At 38.5% G+C, this 24,865-nt stretch overlaps 1 protein-coding gene across 5 annotated transcripts in view; it reads right to left on the bottom strand.

Annotated features, from left to right (window-relative positions):
* LOC118798597 (NACHT, LRR and PYD domains-containing protein 3-like) overlaps nt 1-21,934 on the bottom strand; it is a 32,731-nt gene extending 10,797 nt beyond the window's left edge. The window contains exons 1-9 of one of the 5 annotated variants that reach the window (XM_036558002.1): nt 21,830-21,934; nt 21,333-21,517; nt 17,626-17,724; nt 13,189-13,295; nt 11,660-11,966; nt 9,087-9,193; nt 8,234-8,540; nt 3,465-3,678; nt 809-2,594 (exon numbers count right to left, since the gene is read on the bottom strand). In XM_036558002.1, the coding sequence (XP_036413895.1) occupies nt 809-2,594; nt 3,465-3,678; nt 8,234-8,540; nt 9,087-9,193; nt 11,660-11,966; nt 13,189-13,295; nt 17,626-17,718 (2,921 nt within the window). In that variant the 5' untranslated portion in view covers nt 17,719-17,724; nt 21,333-21,517; nt 21,830-21,934. Of the gene's footprint in view, nt 1-808; nt 2,595-3,464; nt 3,679-8,233; nt 8,541-9,086; nt 9,194-11,659; nt 11,967-13,188; nt 13,296-16,034; nt 16,096-17,625; nt 17,725-19,801; nt 19,890-20,925; nt 21,181-21,332; nt 21,518-21,829 lie in introns of those variants that run through there. The other 4 variants (XM_036558001.1, XM_036557999.1, XM_036558000.1 and 1 more) reach the window with 4 other exon arrangements.
* Between the last annotated feature and the right edge of the window lie 2,931 nt (nt 21,935-24,865).

Genomic DNA, 24,865 nt, shown 5'->3' with positions numbered 1-24,865 from the left:
GAGAAGGCATCATATCTTGCTCCAAAATATGTACATCTTACAGTGTTAATAGTGCTTTCACAGAAGTTAGCCATGTCATGGGCACTATGACAGACCCTGGCCTTTGAACTTTACGCTGGTAACAATCTGGATAGTCCTTTTATTCTTTGGCCCAAAGAATAAGACTTCCATTATTTCCAGAAACAATCGGACAGGTCGACTCAGCAGACCACAATACACGTTTCCACTATGCATCAGTCCATTTCAGATGAGCTCAAGCCCAGAGGAACTGGAGATGCTGACTTTTAACACAGAGCTGCTTGAGAGATCGAAGGTCACATTCATTCAGCTGTAGTTTTCTGCCTTGCCCTTTACACAAACAGATTTCTCCAAATACCCTGAATCTTTTGATGATACCATGCATTGTAGGGGCTTAAATACCATAAATTCCTCATTGAGAAAGTGGCAAACCCTGACTCATCCTTGCTCACAAAGGACTAAGCTTTCTGTAGATACTCTTTCTATACCCAAGCATGATTGCATCACCTGCATAAGATGCTTTTTTTTATTTTACAATGTTCCTAGTCTTTAATTGCCCCAACTTTTTTTGGAACTTGCTGCAGTCATCAATTTTAGAATGAGTAAATATTCACTAAAACAAGTAAGTTAATATAGTAAAACATGAACATACTGTCTTCTTGTATTGTTTTAGTTTAAATACAAAGTAGATTACAAATCACTGCTTTCTGTTTTTTGAGCATTTGACATACTCTCTCTGGAATTGAAGTTATGGAATGGCTAGGATACTTAGTAGAAAACATAAACTTACATGGCTTTTCTTGAAGTCCTGACAACTGGTAACAACCTCCGATATCCTTCAGGAGATGTGTTGTACATCTTCAAGTCAAATTCATTCAGCACATCCTCTGAAGTTAGCAGCACATAGGCCAGAGCAGAGCACTGGTCAGGTTGGAGCTCTGTCTGAGAATGCCTGGCTGATCTCAAGAAACTCTGGATTTCTTCCACCAACGAGTTGTAATTCAATTCATTCAGACAGTGGAACAGATTGATGGCCCTTTCTGCTGAAGATTCATTTTTGATCTTCTCCTTAATGTAGTCCACAGTTTCCTCAAAGCTTTCCACACAACTTTTTGACAGTAGATCTCCCAAAAGAACCTGACTGGATTGAAGTGAAAGACCAAGAAGAAAGCGAAGGAAAAGGTCAAAGTGTCCGTTCTGACTCCGCAAGGCTCTGTCCACAGCACTCTTGTGCAAATCTGACATCTTCAAGGTATTGCTCTCTGGGTCTTGACTGAGTACATTTATGTGGCTGTTTATAAATTTGAGTTGCACATACACTGCAGCGAGATGCTCCTGAATGCTCAGGTGCACAAAGCAGAAGACTTTCTCCCGGTATAATCCAAACTCTTCTTTGAAGATTTCTGTGCAAATTGCAGAGTACTCGGATGCTTTGCTGACATCTATACCACATTCTGTCAGATCTTTTTCATAGAAAATAAGATTTCCCTTCTCCAACTGCAGAAACGCTAGATTTCCTAGTTTTGAGATCACCTCCTTGTCCAATTTTGTCATGTGTATATCGTTCCTAATCACTCCATGGTACTTCTTGTTCTTCATTTGAGTTTGAATAATAAGAAAGTGGGTGTACATCTGAGTCAGAGTTTTAGGCACTTCTTCACAGTCTGGTTTATCTAACATTTTCTCCAGAACTGTGGCTGATATCCAACAGAAGACTGGAATATGGCACATAATGTGGAGGCTCCTTGAAGACTTTATATGTGCAACAATTCTGTCAGCAAGGCCTGGTTCACTGAACCTCTTCCGGAAGTACTCCTCTTTTTCAGAATCATTAAATCCTCGGACCTCCGTAACCTGGTCAACACAATCAGGAGGGATCTGACTGACTGCTGCTGGTCGGGAGGTTATCCAGAGAAGAGCAGAGGGAAGTATATTCCCCTGAATGAGATTTGTTAGCAGCGCATCCACAGACGTTTTCTTTGTAGGGTCACAGCACATTTCATTGTTCTTGAAATCAAGAGGAAGTCGGCACTCGTCCAGACCATCAAAGATAAACACAGTCTTTACTTCCTCACTCCTAATAGTTTGTAGTTCTTTGAGTTCTGGAAAGTACTGATGAAGAAGTTGAATTAAGCTATATTTGTCATTTTCCTTCAAATTCAGATCACGAAAAGGGAGTGGAAACATGAAGTCGATGTCCTGGTTTGCCTTCCCTTCTGCCCAGTCCAGGATGAATTTGTGCACAGAGACTGTTTTCCCGATCCCAGCGATGCCCTTTGTGAGCACAGTTCTGATGCGTTTTCTCTGTCCAGGTAAAGGTTTAAAGATGTTGTTGTATTTTATTGCGTTCTCTCGAATGCCTTTGTTTTTTGATGCTTCCTCGATCAACCTGACTTCATGTTCTATATTCACATCTCCGCTCCCTCCTTCTGTAATCAGGAGCTCTGTGAAGATCTCATTTAAAGGGATTGGATTCGCTTGTTGAGCATTTCCCTCACGTATGCACTCAAATTTAGATTTAAGATGATCTTGTAGTTTAGACTTAAGATGATCCTGTACGTTCTTAAGGTTTTTCCCTGCAGAAAGAAGATTACATTCAGTAATAATGAGATAACCCTGTTTATCCCTAGTGTAACTATCATTCTATTAATAATTCTACCGATTTCTCAAAAGTTCTGCCTATTTATATGGTTAAGATATCAGATCATTCAAAGTGGTATCATGTAAAATGTACATTTTAGAAAAACTCACTAAGACAGCTTTTTTTCAAAGTGGTGGTGCCATCTGAAATATTTAATGCTTCTAAAAGCTACCTCACATAAATCTATTACATGAAACGACCTGAGACACTATTTTCCGATAGTTTTGAGAGAAGCTTTTGGCCTCAAACATATTTTTAAAAATATATTTATGGTGGAGAGCAATTCCTGTATGTAGCCTCTCCCCCCATCCCCACCCCCAGATTGGTCATTCTGGACATAAAATAAAATTGCTATATTTGCACTGTAGACTTCATCAACCCTGGTTCCTATAACACTGTAAAGAAACGTCTGTACATTTCACACCACTCTGAATGACTATGTTCACATCTTAATGACTGAACTAAGGAGAAATTTTGAAATCTAGAATTTCTCTTTAAATCCTTCATGGAACATTTATATGCATTTTCTGGTTCACCTGCAGAAATAAAGACTAAAAAGCAGACATGTTTCTTCATGTTTCTTATGCTAATTAAAAAGAGCTATGTAAGTTCTAAAATTGTTTGATTGCTGCAATTTTAAACAACAAACCCATTTGATGTATCTGTTATCTTCTGCATTAAGCATATTGCAAATGCTCTGTCTTCAAACACTTCAGTGCCTTTTTTTATCTAAAGTCAGACTATAACATCTCAAAGATATTGAACATAATCACAGAAGAACACAGAAGAATACATTTTCTCCTACCTTTCTCCAGCATGAACTTTAAAGCTATCTTTAGAGCACCCTCTGAGCCAAAGCTCTCCAGGACAAGTTCAGATGCTTCATGGACATCATGAGCATCCTGAGGAGACTCAAAGCATTCGGGGTAATTTTGACACAGATAATTCATGAACTCATTCTTGTCTATGTTGTGTAGTATTTGCTCAAGTAAACACACTGTGTCAAGCTCCTGGAGGACCTGTAACCAAGAAACATGGCAGCAAATGATTTAAGGGGCACTTTGACCTATGTGAAAAATTTAATCTGCTGTAAACATCGCCTACTCGCCTCCTACAGTAGTGACACAGTAGTCTCTAGAATGCTTTACCTGTTTAAAGGTAAGGAAGCCCCTCCTTATACATATATATATACAGTTTCTTGTGAGTCTTTATTGTTAGAGGGATAACATGATTTTGTATACAAAAAACAGACCACTTCATGACTTAACAAAAAGCATTACACTGTTAAAGATGATTTATTTGGAGCATAGCAGCTCATTTCAGAGCTTTTCAGTTTCTCCATGTTAAATTACCAGATTTGCGTGCAGAAAGTTATGCTGTAAAGATAACATTGGAACAGCGAAGCTAATTTACTAACAAACACTAAAATTCAACAGTTACTTTCCCATACATGTATACATGTATGTAGCTTCAAGGCTAAACTAAAGAAGCAAAATATGAACACTCAACATGTCTTGGCTGATCAACTACATCGGCAGTAAGTCGAAAATAGTTTAAAGTTGTTTTGCCAAACCTTTCCCTTAAAGCTAGAATAACAGGTTGATAGAAAATGTATTTTTGTGCCACATACCACAAAAAGAGGAGTTAAAACACAATAATTCATAATTCATCATTCACACCAGACATTTTTAAAAAGTAAAGTAAATGTAAAAGCAGCACTTTGCAGCACTGTGCTTGCAAATTTCAGCTAGTGGCTGGACCAAGGCCATCATTCAGAATGGCAATTAAATTAACACAATAACTAATATCACTGACTAAATCATTGGATGCATCCTCTGCTGGTCTATAAAATATGTGATGTACCATCATGGGCACCAACTTGGGTTAAATATTGTGGGGGCAAAAAAAAAAAATTACATTGATGTTGTAATGTTATGTCAGACATTTGTTTTGGAGATGATGCTGAAGCAGGAAAGTTAAAAGATGAGATAATTTGATTTGCAATGCTGCCGTTCCATAATAGTATGAGTAGATCACATATGGCAGAACAGTGTGTGATCTGTTCTTAATGTTAATTTTCATCACTATTAAGTTTAAAAAAAAATTTTGAAACAGTATGTCTGCAAGGCGAAAGCAATGTGGAATGACCTGTTATTCGTTTTGGGCACTGAAGCAAATGATATTTAGAAAGTAGATGAGGAGCTGCACACACCACGCAGCAAAATAGGCCTACTGTAGCGTGTTCATAAATGTTCTACATGTTTAATTCTGTTTAATTTATTCTCTGGATTATTCTGTGAAGGACTCTTATGTTTCTAAAAGTAAATAAACAGGGAAAGAGCACAGTTTGAATGTTTGCTGGGCTGCCAGTTAGTTGAATGTGTGCTACTTTTTTCCTGCTTAAACTCATTTTTCTGGTATAAATCAATGGAATTGTTATCAGATTTGACATAAGTAAGCCCACTTTGGCTAGGTAAGTTAAATCTTGGAGATTCACGAGTTGTTTAAAACATTAAAGTACTTACACTGGGCTAATGTCTGAGAAACAACACACGGCATACCAGTTTTAGTTATTTTACTATTTAAAAGAAAAATATACTAGTCGTTAAGCACATACCTTTCCTCAGTATTTAATCTTTTGTTGGTAAGACTCAGTCCGTTTAGCAATGTAAAAAAATTAATTTTTTAAGAGCTGAGGCTTTTCCCCAGTATGGCCCAGAGGTAGTCACAAAACAGTTTTGTGACTGGTTTAGACCTGCCCCTTCAGCATAAAATTCATGAACATGGGGCGGTCACCTTGGAGGCCACATTGAAAGTAGCAGCCCAGTGTGGACGAGCATAGTTGCAGGCTCCCAACAGAGAACGACGACCACTTTGTGAGCACTTTCTTCTCACCACCTTGGCATCAATCTCCATCATCTGGAGTCGATGACAACAGCTCTGGTCCACTTCAAAGACCATGTCACTCTCTTCCTCGTCATTATGATACACATTGCCAGTGTTCAGACTACAGACTTCAGACTACTGTAGCTTTTGCTGCCTCCTCTGTCTGAAATGGTGATTGCGGTCTGCATTAACAGTGGCAAAAGCAGTGTGGCATGTGAGTCTTATATAGGCATTGTGAGTCTTACATAGGCATTGTTGAACCACATGCCCCTTCAACTTTAGCTGTTGCTAGGACACTACTGACAGTTCATGATGGACAAGGAGTAGTTAGGGTAGTCAACCTCTACTCAGAACCAGTCTTCCATGGAAGAGGATGCCCCTTAGGCCAGGTGTTTTCCCTCTCAGGCTGGTCACAAGAGGAGTACACATTAGTCTCAGCCATTACCACGTCCAGCACCTCCAATTGTCTCACTCTAAAGGTAGATTTATGTAATACGTGCCTGAGTACAAGTGAAATACCACAGCTTGAGAGCTTTTTGAAAGATTTTGATGATGTTTTCAGCTCCCACCCCAATGATTGTGGCCAAACTGATCTTATCCATCATTCCATTTTTTGCGTGGATTGCCGCTGGCTTAATGCAGTTAAGATTAAGGATGCACACCCACTCCTTTGTGTGGATGACACTATATAATGTCCTTTTATGTAGACAGGTATATTGCTCCTTTTCAGGCGGTCACCTCAACCAGGTGGTTGTCCCTCGACTACTGGTGCCTCAAGTGTTCCATTTCTTTCATATGCACCCTGCTGCAGGACATTATGGCTTGGCTAAAACACTGGCCAGGATTTTATGGTCCTTCTACTGGCCCTACATGTCCTCGGACATCTCTCAATATTGCTGACAGTGTGCTGCATGTCAGTCACAGCGTTCCCCTGTGTTCCGTTCCCAGGCTACACTGATCCCGCTTTTTGCCTAGCCGACAATTTCAAATTGTGGCTGCTGATGTCACAGAATTTCCTGTGTCCAAGGGCAACCGTAATGTTTTGGTTCTGACAAACCTATACATGAAATCTGTCAACATCTACCAACTGCAGACTCAAACAGCTGTTTCTGTGGCACGTTGCATCTTAAAACAATACATTCCTCAGCGTGGTGTCCCTGAAGCTCTGCACTCAGATCAGGGATGACAATTTGAGTCTGACCTCATTAAGCACCTTTGTAGTCTGATGTCAATTCACAAACCTCATAAGTCGCCCTACCACACTTAATGTGATGGCGCAGTGGAGCGTATTCCTACCCCTCAAGGCCCATCTCCCGGCCTACCCCTTGCTCCCCTAGGCTCATCTTGCTGCCAGCTTCGGGTGCCTGTGCACCTCAAAGCTTTTCTTATATATTGATTGGACTTGCTTATTAGTTCCTTTAATTGTTTGGGACTCTTTCTGTTCTGATTTAATTTAGATATTAGGCCTGGGCACAGTCACTTCCCTTGCCAACAGTGTCACCAGGTGATCATGAGAGCACCCCAGAGCTGCCACCTATACTGACAATGCCGCCAAGTGCACTTTAGAGTCTCCTTCCACATTGCAAGTGCTGCCAGGTGTCCCAGAGGGCGTCCTGGAACAGCCGCCTGTGTTGACAGTGCCATCTTGTGTTTTGGGGGACAACAGAGATTCTCCTTCAGTATCGACAAGGCTGTCAGGTGTCCTAAAGGATGCCAGGGAACCTCCTTTATTGAGATTGTGTGTTGAAAATGCCTCTTGAAGTCCTGAAGAGTGTCAAGGAGCAACCTTCCATGTTGATAGCACTCCCTAATGTCTGGGATGGCCCTTGGGTACTACAAGTGAGGCCCACACAGCTGCCTGGGGCTTCAAAGGATGGGACAAAGCCAGCCCAAGGCTTGACAGTGGCGACAGCACTTCTCTCACCCTGCTTTCTTGGTCTGAGGCCAGCCGCCAGGTCTTGCCCCACCTTCAACCTTGGTGGCTGTGCTCCGAGGGGAGGCAGTGAAGAGGCGGAGTCGCCACCTATCTCGGAGAACATGATGTGTGCGCCTCCTCTGATCAATGGTCAGCGATGCAACCAAAGGAGCCACAGTGTTCTGCCGCTTCTCTTACTGTATGTATCTGTGGGTCTTTGGGTTGCCAGTTATTCCATATTAGGATTAATATATGCTCAAAAACTGATGTTATCTATTTCAAGCCATTTTCCATGGCTGCATGACATGTCGAAAGTAGTCCAAACAAAAACACACCCCGCAACCCTATAAAAATCCACCTGCGGTGTACTTTTAAACCAGCTAGGTATGTCAGGAAAATGATGAGTCTAGCAACCCTGTGTGACAGGGAAAGAGCTCATGAGTGAAACGTGCATGTGGAAAACAACAGTTTTTCTGGTTGCCGTAGTGACCCTGAAACTTAAACACTCTACTGCTAAGAGTGGTTTCACTATAGCAGCTATTCTCAGACTGTACTGTGCAGTTATACTACCACAGCTTTTCTCCAGCTTAACACTATAATTGAAGAGGTGTTTCCACCCCTTCTTTAGTTTTGGGGGTATGCGAAAAACCCAATGCCTCCATTCCCACCCTCCAACAATAGTTGGTGCCTATGTGTACCCTATAAAGCATATAGCTAGGCATGTACTGCATTACTACGCAATATTTCTTGGATCTAAGCAGTTGATCTCTTACCCTGGCTTTTGTTGTGTAGCTTTTCTTGTGGCCTCTGTGTTTCAGAGTTGGGCACAGTTTACAGATCAGGGTCTGGTCTCTCTTGCAGAACACTTCCATAGGCATGTTGTGCTCTGGGCATAGTCTCTCCTCCTGGTGTTCAGAGGTGTCTCGCAGTGTGCATCCCTGTAGTGCTGTTGCTGAGGTTGGCCAATTTTCTCCACTGCTCTTTTCTCCCTGGTTGAACTTTATTGGTCGGTCTAGTGACTTGTTACTCTTCATAGAGATATAGCTAGGTGAGGGTGACTGTGGTCTCCCTGTTTCAGCACTATAACCAGAAAACACAGAAAGACCTCATTAAATTAATTAAATCATCACAACTTTTCTAATAAAGATGACCTTTTTTAATGTATTTTGCATATCACTTTTCAGACTTCAAAAAGCTAATGCCAGCTCTCTACTGGCCATTCCACCAGCTAAATGAAATCAATTTTAATTAGAGATGGTCAATATAACAATATTTTATTGTTATTCTGATAACTTTTTTATCATGATAAACACTGTGCTTTTCTGAGGATATTGTCAGTATTTAAACAGCACTGACAATGTCGGAACGGTATTGGTATCAGCCAATGCTCGAGGGTTCAGTATTGGTACTGGTATCTGAAAATGAAATCTACTCTGTAATAGAATACCCTTTGTAATGTTTTGACAATGGCAATATTTCACAATGACCTGAATTCTGTGCTTCTAAAGCCTTTTTTAATATAGGCATGCACACACTTAAGTAAAATAGGTAAATAGGTAAAATATAACTATTGAAAAAATGTTTAAGTGTATCATTATATATGTCTTAAACTTTTGCATTACAGACCTTTTTCCAGTGCTTGTTTGTCCTTGGCAAAACTTGTCCTGCCAGTCCATGGATGCATCACTCTTCATGGATGCACAGCTGGAAACAGGTGAAGCTGGTTTTCCTGACTAGAACAAAAATAAACAGCTTGTCAATATATGTTCCATTGAAAATAAGCACTGCGTGCAGGGAAGGTCAAACTATCTACACCCAGCTTGAGGAGACTGTTTTATTTTCTTGGAGACAATGTCAGAGTGGGTAATCAGAAGAGTCAGAAGAATTCCCAGGGGGCTGGTGTTCTGATGAATTGTGCTACCTTGTCAAAATGTCCTGCCATAGTGCAAAACTACTGGTAGGATATTTTGATAGCCGACATCTCCTTATCAGAAAATGCTATCAGCATTAAAATGCAGGGTACTTAAATAGCCTAAATTACAGAATACATTACCAGTAATGAAATGCATAGGTAGGATATTTTACCTATACATACATATAAATAGGTCAGCCTCAATCAATGTTTCCCAACCTGGTCCTGGAGGCACAATGCCTTGCACATTTTAGGCCGGTAAACCAGCAACCCCTAGCAACTAACAACTGCATTATTTATAGTAGAACAGACATTCAAATAAGAAGCTAAGTTCATTAATTTTTACTTTAATCATGTGAGGATGGATAGCAGCAACAAAAACCAAGACTGCACCGAGAAGACAAGAATAAAAAAACTACTTAAGGAAACTAAGGACATTTCTGAGCCAGTGGGCAGTGAAAAAATGCTGACCTCAACCTATTTAGCTAGCTTTAGTTTTAAAGGAATGTACTGCTGTGTTATATGCTATTCAATATTGTGCATGTGGTATATGTTTGTAACCAGAACACTCAGTTCCGGCCACGCAAGCTGACTGGTTGAGAACCGTTCTAACTGTACTGTTATTTTGCCATAACAGCAAACGTTTTTTTCACAAACACTATATCACTCCGCTGAGACGCCATTGCTAAGCAATGACTGACAGCTGTAGGAGACGCTCAACCCATTTGAATGTTTTTACTTCTTACTTTGCGAAAATGGATACTTTTAAGATTACATTTGACCGTCACCCGATCTGGTCAGACTATGCCTTTATGGACCTGGGGCTCAGTCATGCTGAAACAGAAAAGGGCCTTCCCCAAACTGTTCCCACAAATATAGAAGCATACAATTGTCTAAAATGTCTTGGTGACTGAAGAAGAGATTGAGCCAGGATTACACATTAAGTGACAAAACACAACTCAATGGGTTTTCCAATGTCTCCCATTGTGGCCTACCACTATATGGAAGAAGCAGAGAGTAAGACGTTGAACACATACAAGGGATATTACAGATAATATTATTTCAGTGGATAAAAACAAAGTTCACTAGGGAGGAGATGAGTGAGAACAAGCTTCCTTTTCTAGATTGTGCCATAAAGGTGGGAGAAGAGGGGAACCTGCAAGTGGAGATATGCCAAAAGCCCACCTACACTGATGTTATGTTTGACTCCCATCACCTACTGGAAAAAAAACTGTGGGTGATTTGAACTTTGCAATATTGGGCCAAGATGTTATCTACACCTTCTGAGGCCAAATGCATCCCTGTTTTTTTTAAACCCATGAATACACTAAGACAGTGTTTGGTCCATCCAAAGGACAGGACTTCTTTGTCAGCTTTGCAACAATGCCTGTTTTAAAAAGCGCTACATAAACAAACCTTAAGAGCATCTTAAGAGCAACCTCGTACATGCCATTAAGTGAAGTGAGGAGTGCAAAGATGGGTTGAAGCACATTCCACTACTAAAGGTACAGCGCTGCATACTGCTAAATGCTAAATATAAAGATTTTATTCTTGGGGTGGGGTCTCTCAAAGGTGATCAAAGAACTCACTTTACTGGGTAGGTTTGTCAAGTATTTGCAAGGTTTTTGGAAATAAAGTGGCATCTTCATTGTCCCTTTGGACCTCAAGCATTAGGTCAGATTGAAAGGACATGGGTGGATGCCTTACTTGCTGTGCTTTGTCACATCAGAGCTTCAACTAACAAACATACCCCTCTGTCACTACATGAAATTATCACAGGTCATCCCATGTCACTCTCTGGGATTACTGATACAATATTGTGGGGTCAAAATAATAAACTAAAATTTTAAATTTATGTCATAATGACAGACATTTGATTTGATTGATTATCATTAATGATTTCATTCAGGGACACATTCACTGACTCCTGAAGGATGCCAGGGAATCTTCTGTGGTGTTGACAGGCTGTGCAGGCTGTGCTCAACACAAACTACTGCATGCAGCCATATTATTACTACAACTGTACATACTGAAGTAGTGTATCTACCGTAAATACCCGACAGGCAGGACCTATTACATGTGTAATATCCATCTGTAGTTGTTATATTTGGTGGAATGGCTTTGGGATTTCCCAGAGTGCGGCAGAAAGAACCCAACAACCCAATGCCCTCCCATCCCCTCCCCTAAATCGTAGTTGGTGCCTATGTGCACCCTATAAAACATATAGTTGGCATGTACTGCATAACTATACAATAATTCTTGAATCTAAGCAGCTGATTTCTCTTACTCTGTCTCTTTTCATGTATCTTCTCTTGTGGCCTCTGTGTTCTGGAGTTGGGCACAGTTTACAGATCAGGGTCTGGTCTGTCTTGCAGAACACTTCCATAGGCATGTTGTGCTCTGGGCAGAGTGTCCCCTCCTGGTGTTCAGAGGTGTCTCGCAGTGTGTATCCCTGTAGTGCTGTTGCTGAGGTTGGCCAATTTTCTCCACTGCTCTTTTCTCCCTGGTTGAACTTTATTGGTCGGTCTAGTGACTTGTTACTCTTCATAGAGATAAAGCTAGGAGATGGTGACTGTGGTCTCCCTGTTTCAGCACTATAACCAGAAAACACAAAAAGACCTCATTAAAAAGCTTCAAAATCATTTAAAAAGCTAATGCAAGTGTTCAAATGGCATAGTAGACCTAGCGGCCATTCCATTGGGAAAATGAAACCAATCTGAGGCAGGCAACATGACAACATTTAATTGTTTTTCTAATTAATTTTGTTGTTGTTTTGTTGTTTCTGAGGATACAGACTGATCATCGACAAGTTTCATTAGTAGGAGAGTACAATTAATCCTGTTTAACTGGATTTAATGTAGCACAGTCTGTGAAATCTTAAATAAAAATCATTGTACCCAGTGTTTTTGACGGTTGTTTTTTAAAATGTGTCAATAATAGTACATCAGAATCAGAATATCGTATGTATTATGTGTTGTTAAAATGTCTTTAAGTATTGTGATATTATTTCCATATCACCCAATCCAAATATGAATATTTTTAATTAATAAAATCATTGAGAGGCCCTGCTGTGAAAACAATTAACATTTCTCCACAAAGACGGCAACTTCGAATTTCTCGATTATAAAAAAAAAAGAAAAAAAAAACTGCAATAAAAACCTTTCAGAAACGTTGACTTTCTTTCTCACCTACGACAATGAGAAGAATTCACTTTCTGTTTTGTAAATCATGCACATTTCCATTAGAATACATTCTATCAATGTTACTGAAGAAAAGAAATGCATCGTTCAAATGAGGGACCTCTAAAACAGGTGCAACTTCCATTTTGTTGTTGTTGTAAAAAGGGGCCCTGCTCATCTATTAAGACCTCTCATAGAATTCATTCTCATTATTATGCAGACTGTTAATGAAGATGCTTACTGTTAAGGGTTAGCATCTTTATTAAGATGCTAATTTTTTAAGCTTTTTGTTTTCAGCCAATGCTTGAGGGTTCAGTACTGGTACTGGTATCTGAAAATAAAAAGGTTACTTTGCCATCTCCAGTGTGTACTCCAGTGTACTCATTGTATAGTATGACAACATTTCACTATGATCTGATACTTCTAAACTGAAATTGCAAGGTTATGTGGTGTAAGCCTTTGAATTCTTTGTGCCTCTAAAGCCTTTTTAATGTGTGCATGCATGCATACACACACTCACACAGTAATATCTATTAGTAAACAAATGAAGGTAAACAGAGAATGACTAGTAAATAAATAGAGGGACAGTTTATTTAAGTGCAGTATTATATTTGTCTTAGATTTTTGCATTACAGACCTTTTTCCAGTGCTTGTTTGTCCTTGGCAAAACTTGTCCTGCCAGTTCATGGATGCATCACTCTTCATGGATGCACAGCTGGAAACAGGTGAAGCTGGTTTTCCTGACTAGAACAAAAATAGACAGTTTATCAATACATGTTCCATTAAAAATAAGCATTGCTTAAAGGTGAGGTCAAATTATGTACACCTGGCTTGAGAAGACTGTTTTCTTTTCTCGGTAGCAATGCCAGTGTGGGTATTTGGGAGAGTTGGAGGATTCCCGATGGGCTGATATTTTGAAGAATTGTGATACCTTGTCAGAGTGTCCTGCCAGAGTGCATGTTAATAGGTAGCTCCCTACATAAAACTGTAGGAAGGATATTTTGATGGATCATCTCATTGTATCAAAAATACTACGAGCAGCAAAACTACAGGAAGGCTACATCAAAGTATCAGAAAACATTACCAGCATTAAAACTAAAGGTATGATATTTAAATAGCCTAAACCACCCTATTAGAAAATACCACCAGTTTTGAAATCTGTGGATAGTATATTTTGACAACCTAAATCGGTATTTCTCAACCCTGGTCCTGGAGGCCCAATGCCCTGCATATTTTAGTGCTTTTCCTGCTTTAACACAGACTCCTTAACTCAATAATGGGCTGTTATTGAGCTGATTTTTAGGATCAGGTGTGCTGGGAGCAGGGAAAGCGGTAAAAAGTGAAGAGCGGTGGGCCTCCAGGACCAGGGTTCAAAAACACTGGTCTAAAACACCCTGCCAGAAAATGTTACCAGCTTCAAAAGAAAAAAGGATTTTTTGATAGCCTAAATCATCTTACTGGTTTTAAGTAGTAATATAAAGTTAAGTATCAAAACAGTAGAAAGGTAACAGGCATTCCATTTCTCAGTACAGTGACTCAATCTGAACTTGCATACCATGTACCATGTCAGTGCTTCAGAAATTCAGAAAAGTGGTAGCTTACACAAACTGTCCACTTATTTTTTACTGTGATCATTAGAATGTGCCTCTAGCTCCTACAGAACCCTCAGTGATGGTTATTTTTCACTGAGGAGCCATTTCTTCATGAGCTAATTAATTTCTAGTCTTTAGGAACTGAGAAAGTAGGTTAATGATGATTATCACAAATTATGACTGCAATGTTCATATTAAAAAATTGCAACCACACAAATTTGATTAAAGATGTTCCCTGCAGTTCTTACATTTTGACTAGACATTATTCAATAAGAAGGTATACTACAATATGCTACTCAATATTATTATTGTAGACAGCTTGAAATACTATCACTGATACCGCTTTACCAGAGATCATGCCGCCTTTAAGCTGTATTGAAAATATCTCATTTACAAGATAAGCGCACATAAACAGCGCCACAATAGACAATTACAAAGAACTTTTTAACACTTCAAAAAGTTTAGTTTCGTAGGCTGTGGAAACAAAACTGTCTGTAATATTTTATGAATGTCGAAAACTTCAGCTTTAGCGGATAAACTGCTTGTTGACACCTCAAATGTTACACTGCAAACATTTTTGTTTCAGAGGAAAAGTAATGCATTCATGCATTGTCGTGACAGATTTCCCTCTTGTGCCTTTTACAACAAAAACAAATAAACCCAGCACAGAAGAGAGATCTAGCTATACTGAGGAGACTGAGGAGGAGACATTTTTAAAAAGAATACTGACACTTTCCAGCCCCTACAAAAAGGTAAAGTCTTAAAAAAGTTGTTTTCAAACAATTAAATGTGTATCTAACATCAAACAAGTTATATGAGAAGTTTCAGTCAGGTTTTCGTTCTAACCACAGTACTGAGGTTTGTGTTGTGAATAACCTCAGGCTCAGCACTGATGCACAAAATCCTTCTATTCTGGCCTTATTGGATCTTAGTGCAGCTTTTGATACCGTTGATCAAAAGATTGTAATCTTGAGTACAGGGTCGGCCTCTCAGGCACAGTTTTAGAATGGTGTAAATCATATTTAGTTAATAGACACAGTTTCACTGCTGAATCATTCATTAAAAAAAACAGTAACATTAGTAACATTTCTTGTGGAGTCCCACAAGGCTCAGTTTAGGGCTTTTGCTTTTCTCTTTGTAAATGTTACCTCTGGTGATGCTATTAGGAAACATATCAATTTTCAAATAGCTATACTGATGATACACAATTATACATTTCCATTCCTTCTGATGATCAAGACTCCGTAGACAGACTGACCAGCTGCGTTTCCTATTTTTCTCAGTGGATGTCACAAAATGTTCCACAACTAAATCGCAAAAACCTGAAATACTGATCCTTGGTACTAAAATTTAGAGAAAGCTACTTTATGAAAAGCTCCACTCTTTAGATTCATACACCAAACCTGAAGTATGAAACCAGTGTGTGATCTTTTATCTCGAATGTAAATGCAGTCACTAAAGTAGCTTTTTATCATTTAAGAAATATCGCTGAAGTTCAGCATTTTTTTATCTCTGCGACGCACAGAAACTTGTTCATGCATTTGTTACAAGCAGTGTTGATCACTGTAATTTCTCCCATTTGGAAACAACTGCACTGGCTACCTGTATCTTTCAGGATAAGTTTGAAAGTTCTGCCACTAGTTTTTAAGGCTCTAAATGACCTTAAAGCACTGCTTACATCACAGAATATCTGTCTATGTTCCAGCACGTGATCTTAGATCTGCAGATACTGACCTTCAGCAAATACCTTCTGTAAAATACAGAAAACGTGGAGAAGCATCTTTCAGTTATTATTCTTTTAAACTGTGGAACTCTGGGTATCTCTTTAATTTTATTTTACTTAAAACACTATATTTCATGTTTTTTTTTTTGATCTGTGTCATTTTTTTGTCCATGGATGCATCACTCTTCATAGACGCACAGCTAGGAACAGGTGAAGCCGGTTTTCCTGACTAGAACAAAAACAAACAGCCTGTCAACATCGCCATTCAAAGAGATATGAGTCTGGTCTTGCATGGCTGGAAATAACAGTCCAGAGGCATTGCAAATGCAGCTTAGATATTATTATTTTTATAATTTACTTTTTCTTTAATTGTTTTTGCCAATGATAATTTTGGGATATTTGTAATGTGAGCTTCACTAAAACTTTCTGAAAGGTCTTAATAAGCCTATAAAAGTCATGAATCTTGCTCAAACTACATGTAAAATGCAAACCTTAGGGACATAGAAGGTGTTTGGAACAATATGTGGTGATTTAATGTTACATCTGAATGAAACTGATGATGTTTAGTTCAGTCACATTTTTCAGTGATGAATAAGGAGTGGGAGAGGGCTATTTTTGACTGTGTGAGTTTACTGTGCCCCACGCTACTTTGATTCAAGTATGTTTATGCTTTGTGTGATTGTAATATGGGTTCAAATGAAATGTCTAATATGTTTGCTAAGGCACTACACGATCACAAGTGTGTTTTAAATTGTATTAATGTAAATATTTTTGTTCATATGTTTTCCCAGCTCCCTCTAGTGGCCCTGTTGTGTACAGCTTTTGCGAACACAGGAGAAGCATAGTGGATGCTTGTACGAGGAGTGGGAAGCAGCTGTTTTGGCTGTGTGAGCTTACTGTGCGCCATGCTACTTTTATTCAGAAATAAACCATCAGATCTCCACTTTCTGGGGCATGTGTGCATGATCTCAACTACTGCTACAGTCTGCTACACAGAGATGGCTGCTGAGTGAACATATCTTCCTATAAGGACTTATTTATAAGGGATATTTTCAGTCATAAAAGACCAGACTCCTGCGTCTTTCAATGAGGAGAGCCCTAAAACCTAGAAACTGAAGGCAAAATTACCCTTGCAAAGACGTTTTTGCAATCACTGGTAAAATCGGACATATCTCCTAAAGGGTTTATAGCATTGTAGCAAATGTGACCTTTTTACTAGCATTTACTACACATGCTTGGTCATTATGAATTTAGACAAATTACTGATAAATTATAAGTTACCAGCTCATAATCTTTGACTAACATGCTACATATAGACATTGAAAGTAAGCTAATAACTGAAAGATGGCAATTTATTTAGAGAAGACCATATTACTACTAACAAATCATGAACCCTGTATCAATCGAATGAAACTGTGGGCTGAATGTATCGTTACACCAATAATAGGAAGACAGAATGCCTTAAGTCTAAACAGTACTGCTGCTTAAAAACTGGACGTTTAGACTGGTAATGATGTTAAGTAGGTGAGCTGTCATATTAGTGAAGTCAGTGACAGTTCTTGCAGAGATTATCTCACACAGCAGGATTCCAAAGTTATCTGTCTAAATCTGGACAAAAACCAAAGCTGTGAAGTAAGAATGTCCTGCACCTCTTGTTCTTCAGTCTCAAATGATCTGGCTGCATCATGGCTTTTTAAGTAAAAAGGAAGAAACTTGAACTGGAAGTAAGTCAAGGTTGAGAAAAAATAACAGCACTTACCACCTCAACCTCTGACTCTGTTGAGGTTCTTCTGGGCCTTTTTGCAAAATCATCTTTAACTTCCTCATCTTGCTTTGATTCTTGCCTTTTCATACTTCTCTGAAAGACAGGCATTCACATTTAAATGAATTAATGTCTCTGATCATCAACTTTCTAATGATAATAAAGCTCACATACAAACTAAACAAGTCTAAATAATCAGATAGTTCATATAATCAGAACAGCACTCATTAAAGACAAAAAGTTGCTTTCAATACAATGAAATCTGTGATTTCTGTGTATTTTTATGTGAGAGATGCAATCTTTGACAATGTGAAAAATGAGGAAAAGGAACCAAATGTTGCCAAAAGTAAATAAATAAAATATTAATTGTCAAATGCCTACATAATGTTGTCTCATTACATCACGGAGAACAAAGGACAAGGTTGGGAAACACTGGCCAAACAATGAGTTGGCCAGTGACGACATTTCTGGCCCTCCAGAAAGTTGTCTAATCCCAATCCATCAGCAAATGAGACAACAAACCTATTTTTAAACCATATATAACTTATTAAATTCAAATGACATTATTTAAGCATTTTAGTAATGTTTTAGTAATGTTAATGTTATATTGTAATGTTAATGTTACTGTAAACGTATCTACATTCTTTATTCTTATATTGTTTTGTCTTTTTGCCCTTGGTCCACTGCGCTTTAGCCACACAAGACAAAGAGAAAGGGCACCCTAATGTACTGATGTAAAACGACACATTTTACAGACATCCTAGAAGGATTTAACCCCTCTCAAGTATAACCCTGTTTCCAAAAAGTTGGGATGCTGTGCAAAATTTAAGTAAAAATAGAATGCAATGATATGCAAATCATGTAAACCCTATTTTAATTAAAATATTACAAGACAACTATCAAATGTTGAAAGTGAGAAATCTTATTGTTTTTTTGAAAATTATATACCCATTTTGAATTTGATGCCAGCAACGCAGTTCAAAAAAGTAGGGATGGGAGCATGTTTATCACTGTTTACCACTGTGTTGCATCACCTCTTCTTTTACCAACACTAAGTGTTGGTGACAGATCTGGACTGCAGCCAGGCCAGTTTAACACCTGGACTCTATTACTATAGAGACATGCTGTTGTAATACGTTCAGAATGTGGTTTTGTATCATCTTGCTGAAATAAGCAAGGCCTTCCCTGAAAAAGACGTTGTCTGGATGGCAGCATATGTTGCCAAAACTTTTATATATTCTTCAGCATTAATGGTACCTTCACAAATGTGCAAGCCACCCATGCCATGTGCACTAATGCACCCCTATATCATCATGAATGCTGGCTTTTGAACTGTGCGCTGATAACACACCAGGTGGTCTTTAGCTCGGAGGACAAAGTGCCCATGATTTCCAAAAAGAATTTCAAATTTTGATTCATTGGACCACAGGACACTTTTCCACTTTGTATCAGGCCATCTTAAATGAGCTCAGGCCCAGAGAAGGCGGTGTCGTTTCTAGATCCTGTTTTTATGTTGTGTTTTTGCATAGTAGAGCTTTAACTTACAGTACTGTAAAAAAAGTATTTGCCCCTCACTCGATTTCTTCTATTTTTGCCAAATTGTCACATTAAAATGTTTCTGATCATCCAACTAATTTTAATTAGTTATAAAGACAAAATGAGTAAACAGAAAATGCAGCTTTTAAATGATCATTCCATTTACTGAAGATAAAGATTTATTCAAAACCTATATCACCCATGAGAAAAAGTACTTGCTCCCTAAACCTAATAACTGGTTGTGCCAGCCTTGGCAGTAACAGCTGCAATCAAACATTTGTGATAACTTGCAATGAGTCTTTTAAATCGCTATGAAGGAATTTTGGCCCACTCTGCTTTGCAGAATTGTTTTAATTCAGCTACACCGGGGTGTTTAGGCATGAACTGCCAGTTTAAGGTCTCGCCACAGCATCTTAATGGGATTCAAGTCAGGACTTTGAATCAGCCACTAAAAAACCTTAATTTTATTTCTTTTAAGCCTTTCTATATTTTCTGATAGAGAACAGAATTCATGGTTCCATCAATTATAACAAGTTGTCCAGGTCCTTTGTCTAATATTAAAAGTAGGTTGATGATCTGAAACATTCACGTTTGACAAATATGCAAAAATAATAGAAATTGAAAAGGGGGCAAATACCTTTCACAGCACTGAACCTTTTGCGGATGCAGCCATGAACAGACAGTGGTTATCGGAAGTGCTCCTGAGCCCATGCAGCGATTTCCACTACAGAATCATGTCCGGTGTTAATGCAGTGCCACCTCATTGCAGTGTTCTCATTATGAGAAACGTTTTTTCTGAATTGTTGCACTATTTGATCATGCAGTCTTTCACAGAGTGGTGAACCCCTCCTCATCTTTACTTCTGAAAGACTCTGAGATGCTCATTTTATACACAATCATGTTACTGACCTGTTGCCAAATAACAACCCAGTGTTTTTTTTTAGCATTACACAACTTTACCAGTCTTTTGTTGCCCCTGTCCCAACTTTTTTGAAACGTGTTGCTGGCATCAAATTCAAAATGGGCAAATATTTTTCAAAAAACAATAAAATTTCCCAATTTCAACATTTGGTATGTTGTCTTTGTTCTATTTTAATATAGAATATAATATAGGTTTTAAACTAGGTCATTAAACTATGCCTTCTACACCTAAATAGTGCACTAAATGTTAAATAGAGAGTCATGCAGCCCAGGGCTGTACTCAAATGACTTTCTATTAGACATATAATGTGCTTTTTGAGTAAAGAAGCTGTTAATTTATGACTTACATAGTGCACTACATGGGAAATACGGAGATTCAGCCAACATCTAATATTGTCGCTAAGATAATCTCTTAGAATAGCATAAATAGCTAGTTTTTGTTCAACCTTAAGTTGTTAACCTTATCTACTGAGCTACTGAATTTTAACAGTTGGTGATGTTAGACCTGGGTAAATTGCAGTTGCTTTAGTTTCTCTGCCCTCTCCTAAATACTCATTTCAGTCTTTTGACACGTGAGGCACTCGCATTTGCATTGGCTCTCTGTGAAAATGCACCGGTTTTCAATGTTAGGTTTGTCCTTTATAGCTGTAGTCTTGACTACATGCCGTTCAGTAAATGAAGCTCCAGGTCTAGTCAAAGAAGAAAGCTGAAAGTGCATTACACTGTGGTTTTACGGTACTGCTGCCACCTTAAGGTGAAAGAAAAAACTAGAACGTACTGGCACACTCGTCCGTTTATGATTACGTTATGGCATGTTATTCGTGTTTTGTCTTATCTTACCGTGCTCTCTCACAGTCGACTAGCAAGTGCGGCGAGTTACAAGATGATTTCATACTAACCCAGTCCAGCCTCTGAGTCTGTATACTTGTTCAGAAGCCGCTCACGTAACGTTAAATAATAACTTAGCTAGCACTGAAGGCTAACTCCGATAACAGTTTACCCCTTAAAATGGACGCTACCGCTTACTTTCGTTATCTGAAGGAAGAGCAAGAGAAGAAGAAAGCGAAAGGGGTGCTGGGTTCACAGCCGGTTTAAGCCTCCCACAGAAGAATCGATTCTCTTGGAGTCGACTCCCCATCACTAAGCAGCGCCTTCCTGTCTAGGCGTGATGTGGAGTCAAAACGTAAGCAGCTCGGTTGTAACTCTTTCTAAGCCTACTTAGCTAATACAAAGCAAACGGTACTCACCTCTTCCAGCACTCTGGCAGCTTCTCTCCAGATTGTTTACTGCTGAAGTCCTCTCTTCTCCACTTCATGGATTAGTTTCTCTTCTTCCATTTGAGGTGGAATGGCAGAGCGTCGCTCCGCATTGATGTAGATACGCAGCTTCATTGCTTATAATGGGAGCGTTTTGATTTTGTCGTTGTCACTTGCTGTTAAGACACGGTGTTAGCCATACATAAGTTATAATTTACGTGCAACGTTTCTGAGCATCTTATGAAGAGGTTTATAGAGTCAGAGACTGGACAGTTTGTTTTTCAGCTGGACAGTGTGTGCTGGATTGGGCTCCTATGAAATAGTACGATAGTACGGTAGTAAAGTACGGTAAACTAATACATAAAAACATGAATAAAGGCCACAAACAGAGTTTTATAAGAGAATGTTATCTCTTTCACTGTGCGAGATTATTGTTGTTGTTGTTGTTATTATTAGAGAATTGAATAATACGGAGTAGACAATCCTACCTGCATGTTAAGTTCCTTATAGTCTCATTGGGGTTGAGTCAAATCGCACACTAGATGGCAGCATTCTCTCATTTAACCACTGCGACAACATGAGTTTCAAATGGCTTCGTCAGAGCTGGTTTATGAGGCCACTTCCTATTCCCCCGTTATATCAAAAACGGGACTGCTAAACAGCAGAGGGCGCCCGCGAGCGAGTCCTCAATGAATGGGAGTAAATGGAGCTAAACGGCAAAAACGAACAGGTAGTATAGTTTCTAATCACTGAACCAGAACTTTCCTTCAATTTTAGAAAGTAGAAGGATGTATTTCACTAAAAAGGCAAAGAAATCTTACCTATATATTTCCTTTTTTCTACAGCAAACGGGTTTTGGGCAGCAGAAGGCGGACATTACTGCTAGAGCGTGATGATTGGTTGGCGAGCGCAGCAGCTTATTGGCTGTTCGCGCTCACTGACGTCATGAATATACATGAGGCGCCGTTTTAAACTCCTATGACTCGAGTTTAAAAGCTCTAAAAAAATATAACAGCGGTGTTAAAATGTTTTATGCTATTCAGGAAATTAATGTATTCTTTTACATTAAAAATGTTTAAGCATTTATGAACTATGATTTTGCTCAGTTGCTCCATATTAACCCATTCATTTTTGACTCGCTCGAAACCCCCTGTAGCGTTTGAGAAACCCAGAAGACATTGCAGAGTGGTAATTCTCTGGCTCAGTACTCTCAATATAAGTCATGAAACAACAGCTTCTACACCCAAATAGCGCATTAGATTTCTAATAGAAAGTCATTTTCCTTGCTAGAAAAAAAACAGTATATACCAGCACGATTCAGACTCTTTTCAGTGAGTCATATTAACTCGCTAAGCTCACAAATCAGTAGTCCATTACAGTAACTTTATAGGTTAATTCTGCCTTACTTCAAGTATACTGTACAGACTTAGCTTAATAACACTACTTACCCTTGATAAAGTGATTTAAGCTATCAAAATCTTTTATTTATAGTTTTAATGCTTAGCATTTTTTGATAAGGTCATTTAGTTCATCAAATTGTCCTACCTATATTTTTGTGTAGGGATCTACCTGTAAATATGCACTACGGTAGGACAGTTTGCATTGCTTTTTTTTTGGAGTAATAATAAAAATAAAAAATGACATTTTATACAATAATACAGTGACAGGAGGACACATGAAAGCTCAACATCAACGTATCAAACTGAATTTCTTTGTAAAACATCAAGAGAGGAAAAAAGACAAGGCACAAAAAAGAGAAGAAGAAGAAAGAAAAAAACAAAACATACTGTTTATAACTGTGTCATTAGATTTCTGGTTACTCAACACTAGAATCATTCATAAGATGATGTCCACTTTGTTTAGTTTTGGGGTGGTGGAGGGCAACCCCGTGTAGTTGGCACCTGTGCATACACTACTAAAAAAAAAATAGTTTTCAAGTGAAATGATCTTAAACCTTGTCAATTTGTCAAATAACTCTCATTTCAAGATTGTTTTAAGCTCATTATAAGATTATTTAGCTTTTTTTTAGACTTGTCACTCGTTTTGTTTTAGTAAGTCAAATTACCTTACTATATTGGCAGATAATTTTGCTTGTTGTAACACAATAAGCTTGAAGCAAGAAATGTTATCTGCCAATATGACAATATAGTGGCATAATTTGACTTACTGAAATCACTTAAAACAAGTAAATGTTTAGTAATAAGTAAAATAATCTTATAATAAGCTTAAAACAATTTCAAATATATTGACTCAATTTAAGATAATTTCACTTGAATATAGTTTTTTGCAGTGTAGGACAGGTGTTGACAGGCTGTTTGTTTCTGTTGTAGTCAAGAAAACCGGCTTCACTTGTTTCCAGCTGTGTGTCTATCTGAATTTATCTATTACTCATAATCTCGTGGCTGTGTACCCTCTTTTGTTTACTTATGAATATTATTATATGGGCACGGATATGTACATGTGCCTTTATGCCTCATAAAAAGGCTTTAAAGGAATATGATACCAATTTCCTATACCAATACTGAAACCTTGAGCATCAACTGATACCAGTACCAATCCCATATTTCTCACAAAGCTTTAAAGTGAGCTCTTTGTAACTGAAGCACTTCATGATTGCACAGTGATGGGAGTTAACATCTTCAAAAATAATGGGACTGAGTCTCATGAGAGATCTTGGCTTATTGGACTATGAACTATGGTCCTGAAACCTTAGCTAGTAGTGGGCCGTATGCTGGTTCATCTATTGTTTAATAACTGTTATACCAGTATACCACAGAATATTATTATTAAGTATTGTCAAGTCAATTCCGACTTCTGGTGACCATATGGCTAGCGTTTCTCTAGAGTATCCTGTCTTCTGTTTGGGTCTTCAGGCTTCTGAATGACTCATGATTCATGATTCCTCTGATTGCATCCATTCATCTTATAGCTGAGCGTTCCTTTCCTCTTATACCTTCAATGCAAAATAAGAGAGCTTAGAGAGCTTAAAAAAAGAGTTTCAGTTTGGTTATCTGGGATTGAAGTAAAAGATGAGGCTTTATTTGGTTGAGGATCCATTTGTTTGTCTTTGTCGTCCATTAATCTTGAATCCTTGATCGTCTTCCTCCAGTCTTGCGTTCCTCATTATATGTTCTGTGTATAGGTTGAACATGTATGGTGATAGTATGCAGTCTTGTCTAACTCCGATGTGGAACCAGTCTGTTTTTCCATTTTCTGCCATGACTGTGGCTTGTTGATCAATGTAGAAATTATTCTTTAGAACTATTAGCCTTAGACTAATATGGACACCAGAGCAGTTGTTAAAACCACCAGATGTTTCAGTTATATTGTGATATAAATTTACAGCCATATTCTCAACTACTAACCTTACCCTTTTTTTACAGTAGCTATAAAATGCAGTTTCGACCTGCTTTGAACAATGTTTTTTCTTTTATAACGTTGATAGAATATGTTTCAGTGTAAATGCGTATGATTTACAAAACTGGATTTTCACATTTCACAATAGCCACCAGGGGGCCTGCATA

This window comes from Colossoma macropomum, unplaced genomic scaffold, assembly GCF_904425465.1.
Source record: "Colossoma macropomum unplaced genomic scaffold, Colossoma_macropomum, whole genome shotgun sequence".
Taxonomy (NCBI): domain Eukaryota; kingdom Metazoa; phylum Chordata; class Actinopteri; order Characiformes; family Serrasalmidae; genus Colossoma; species Colossoma macropomum.
This window is presented reverse-complemented; position numbering and strand designations above follow the sequence as displayed.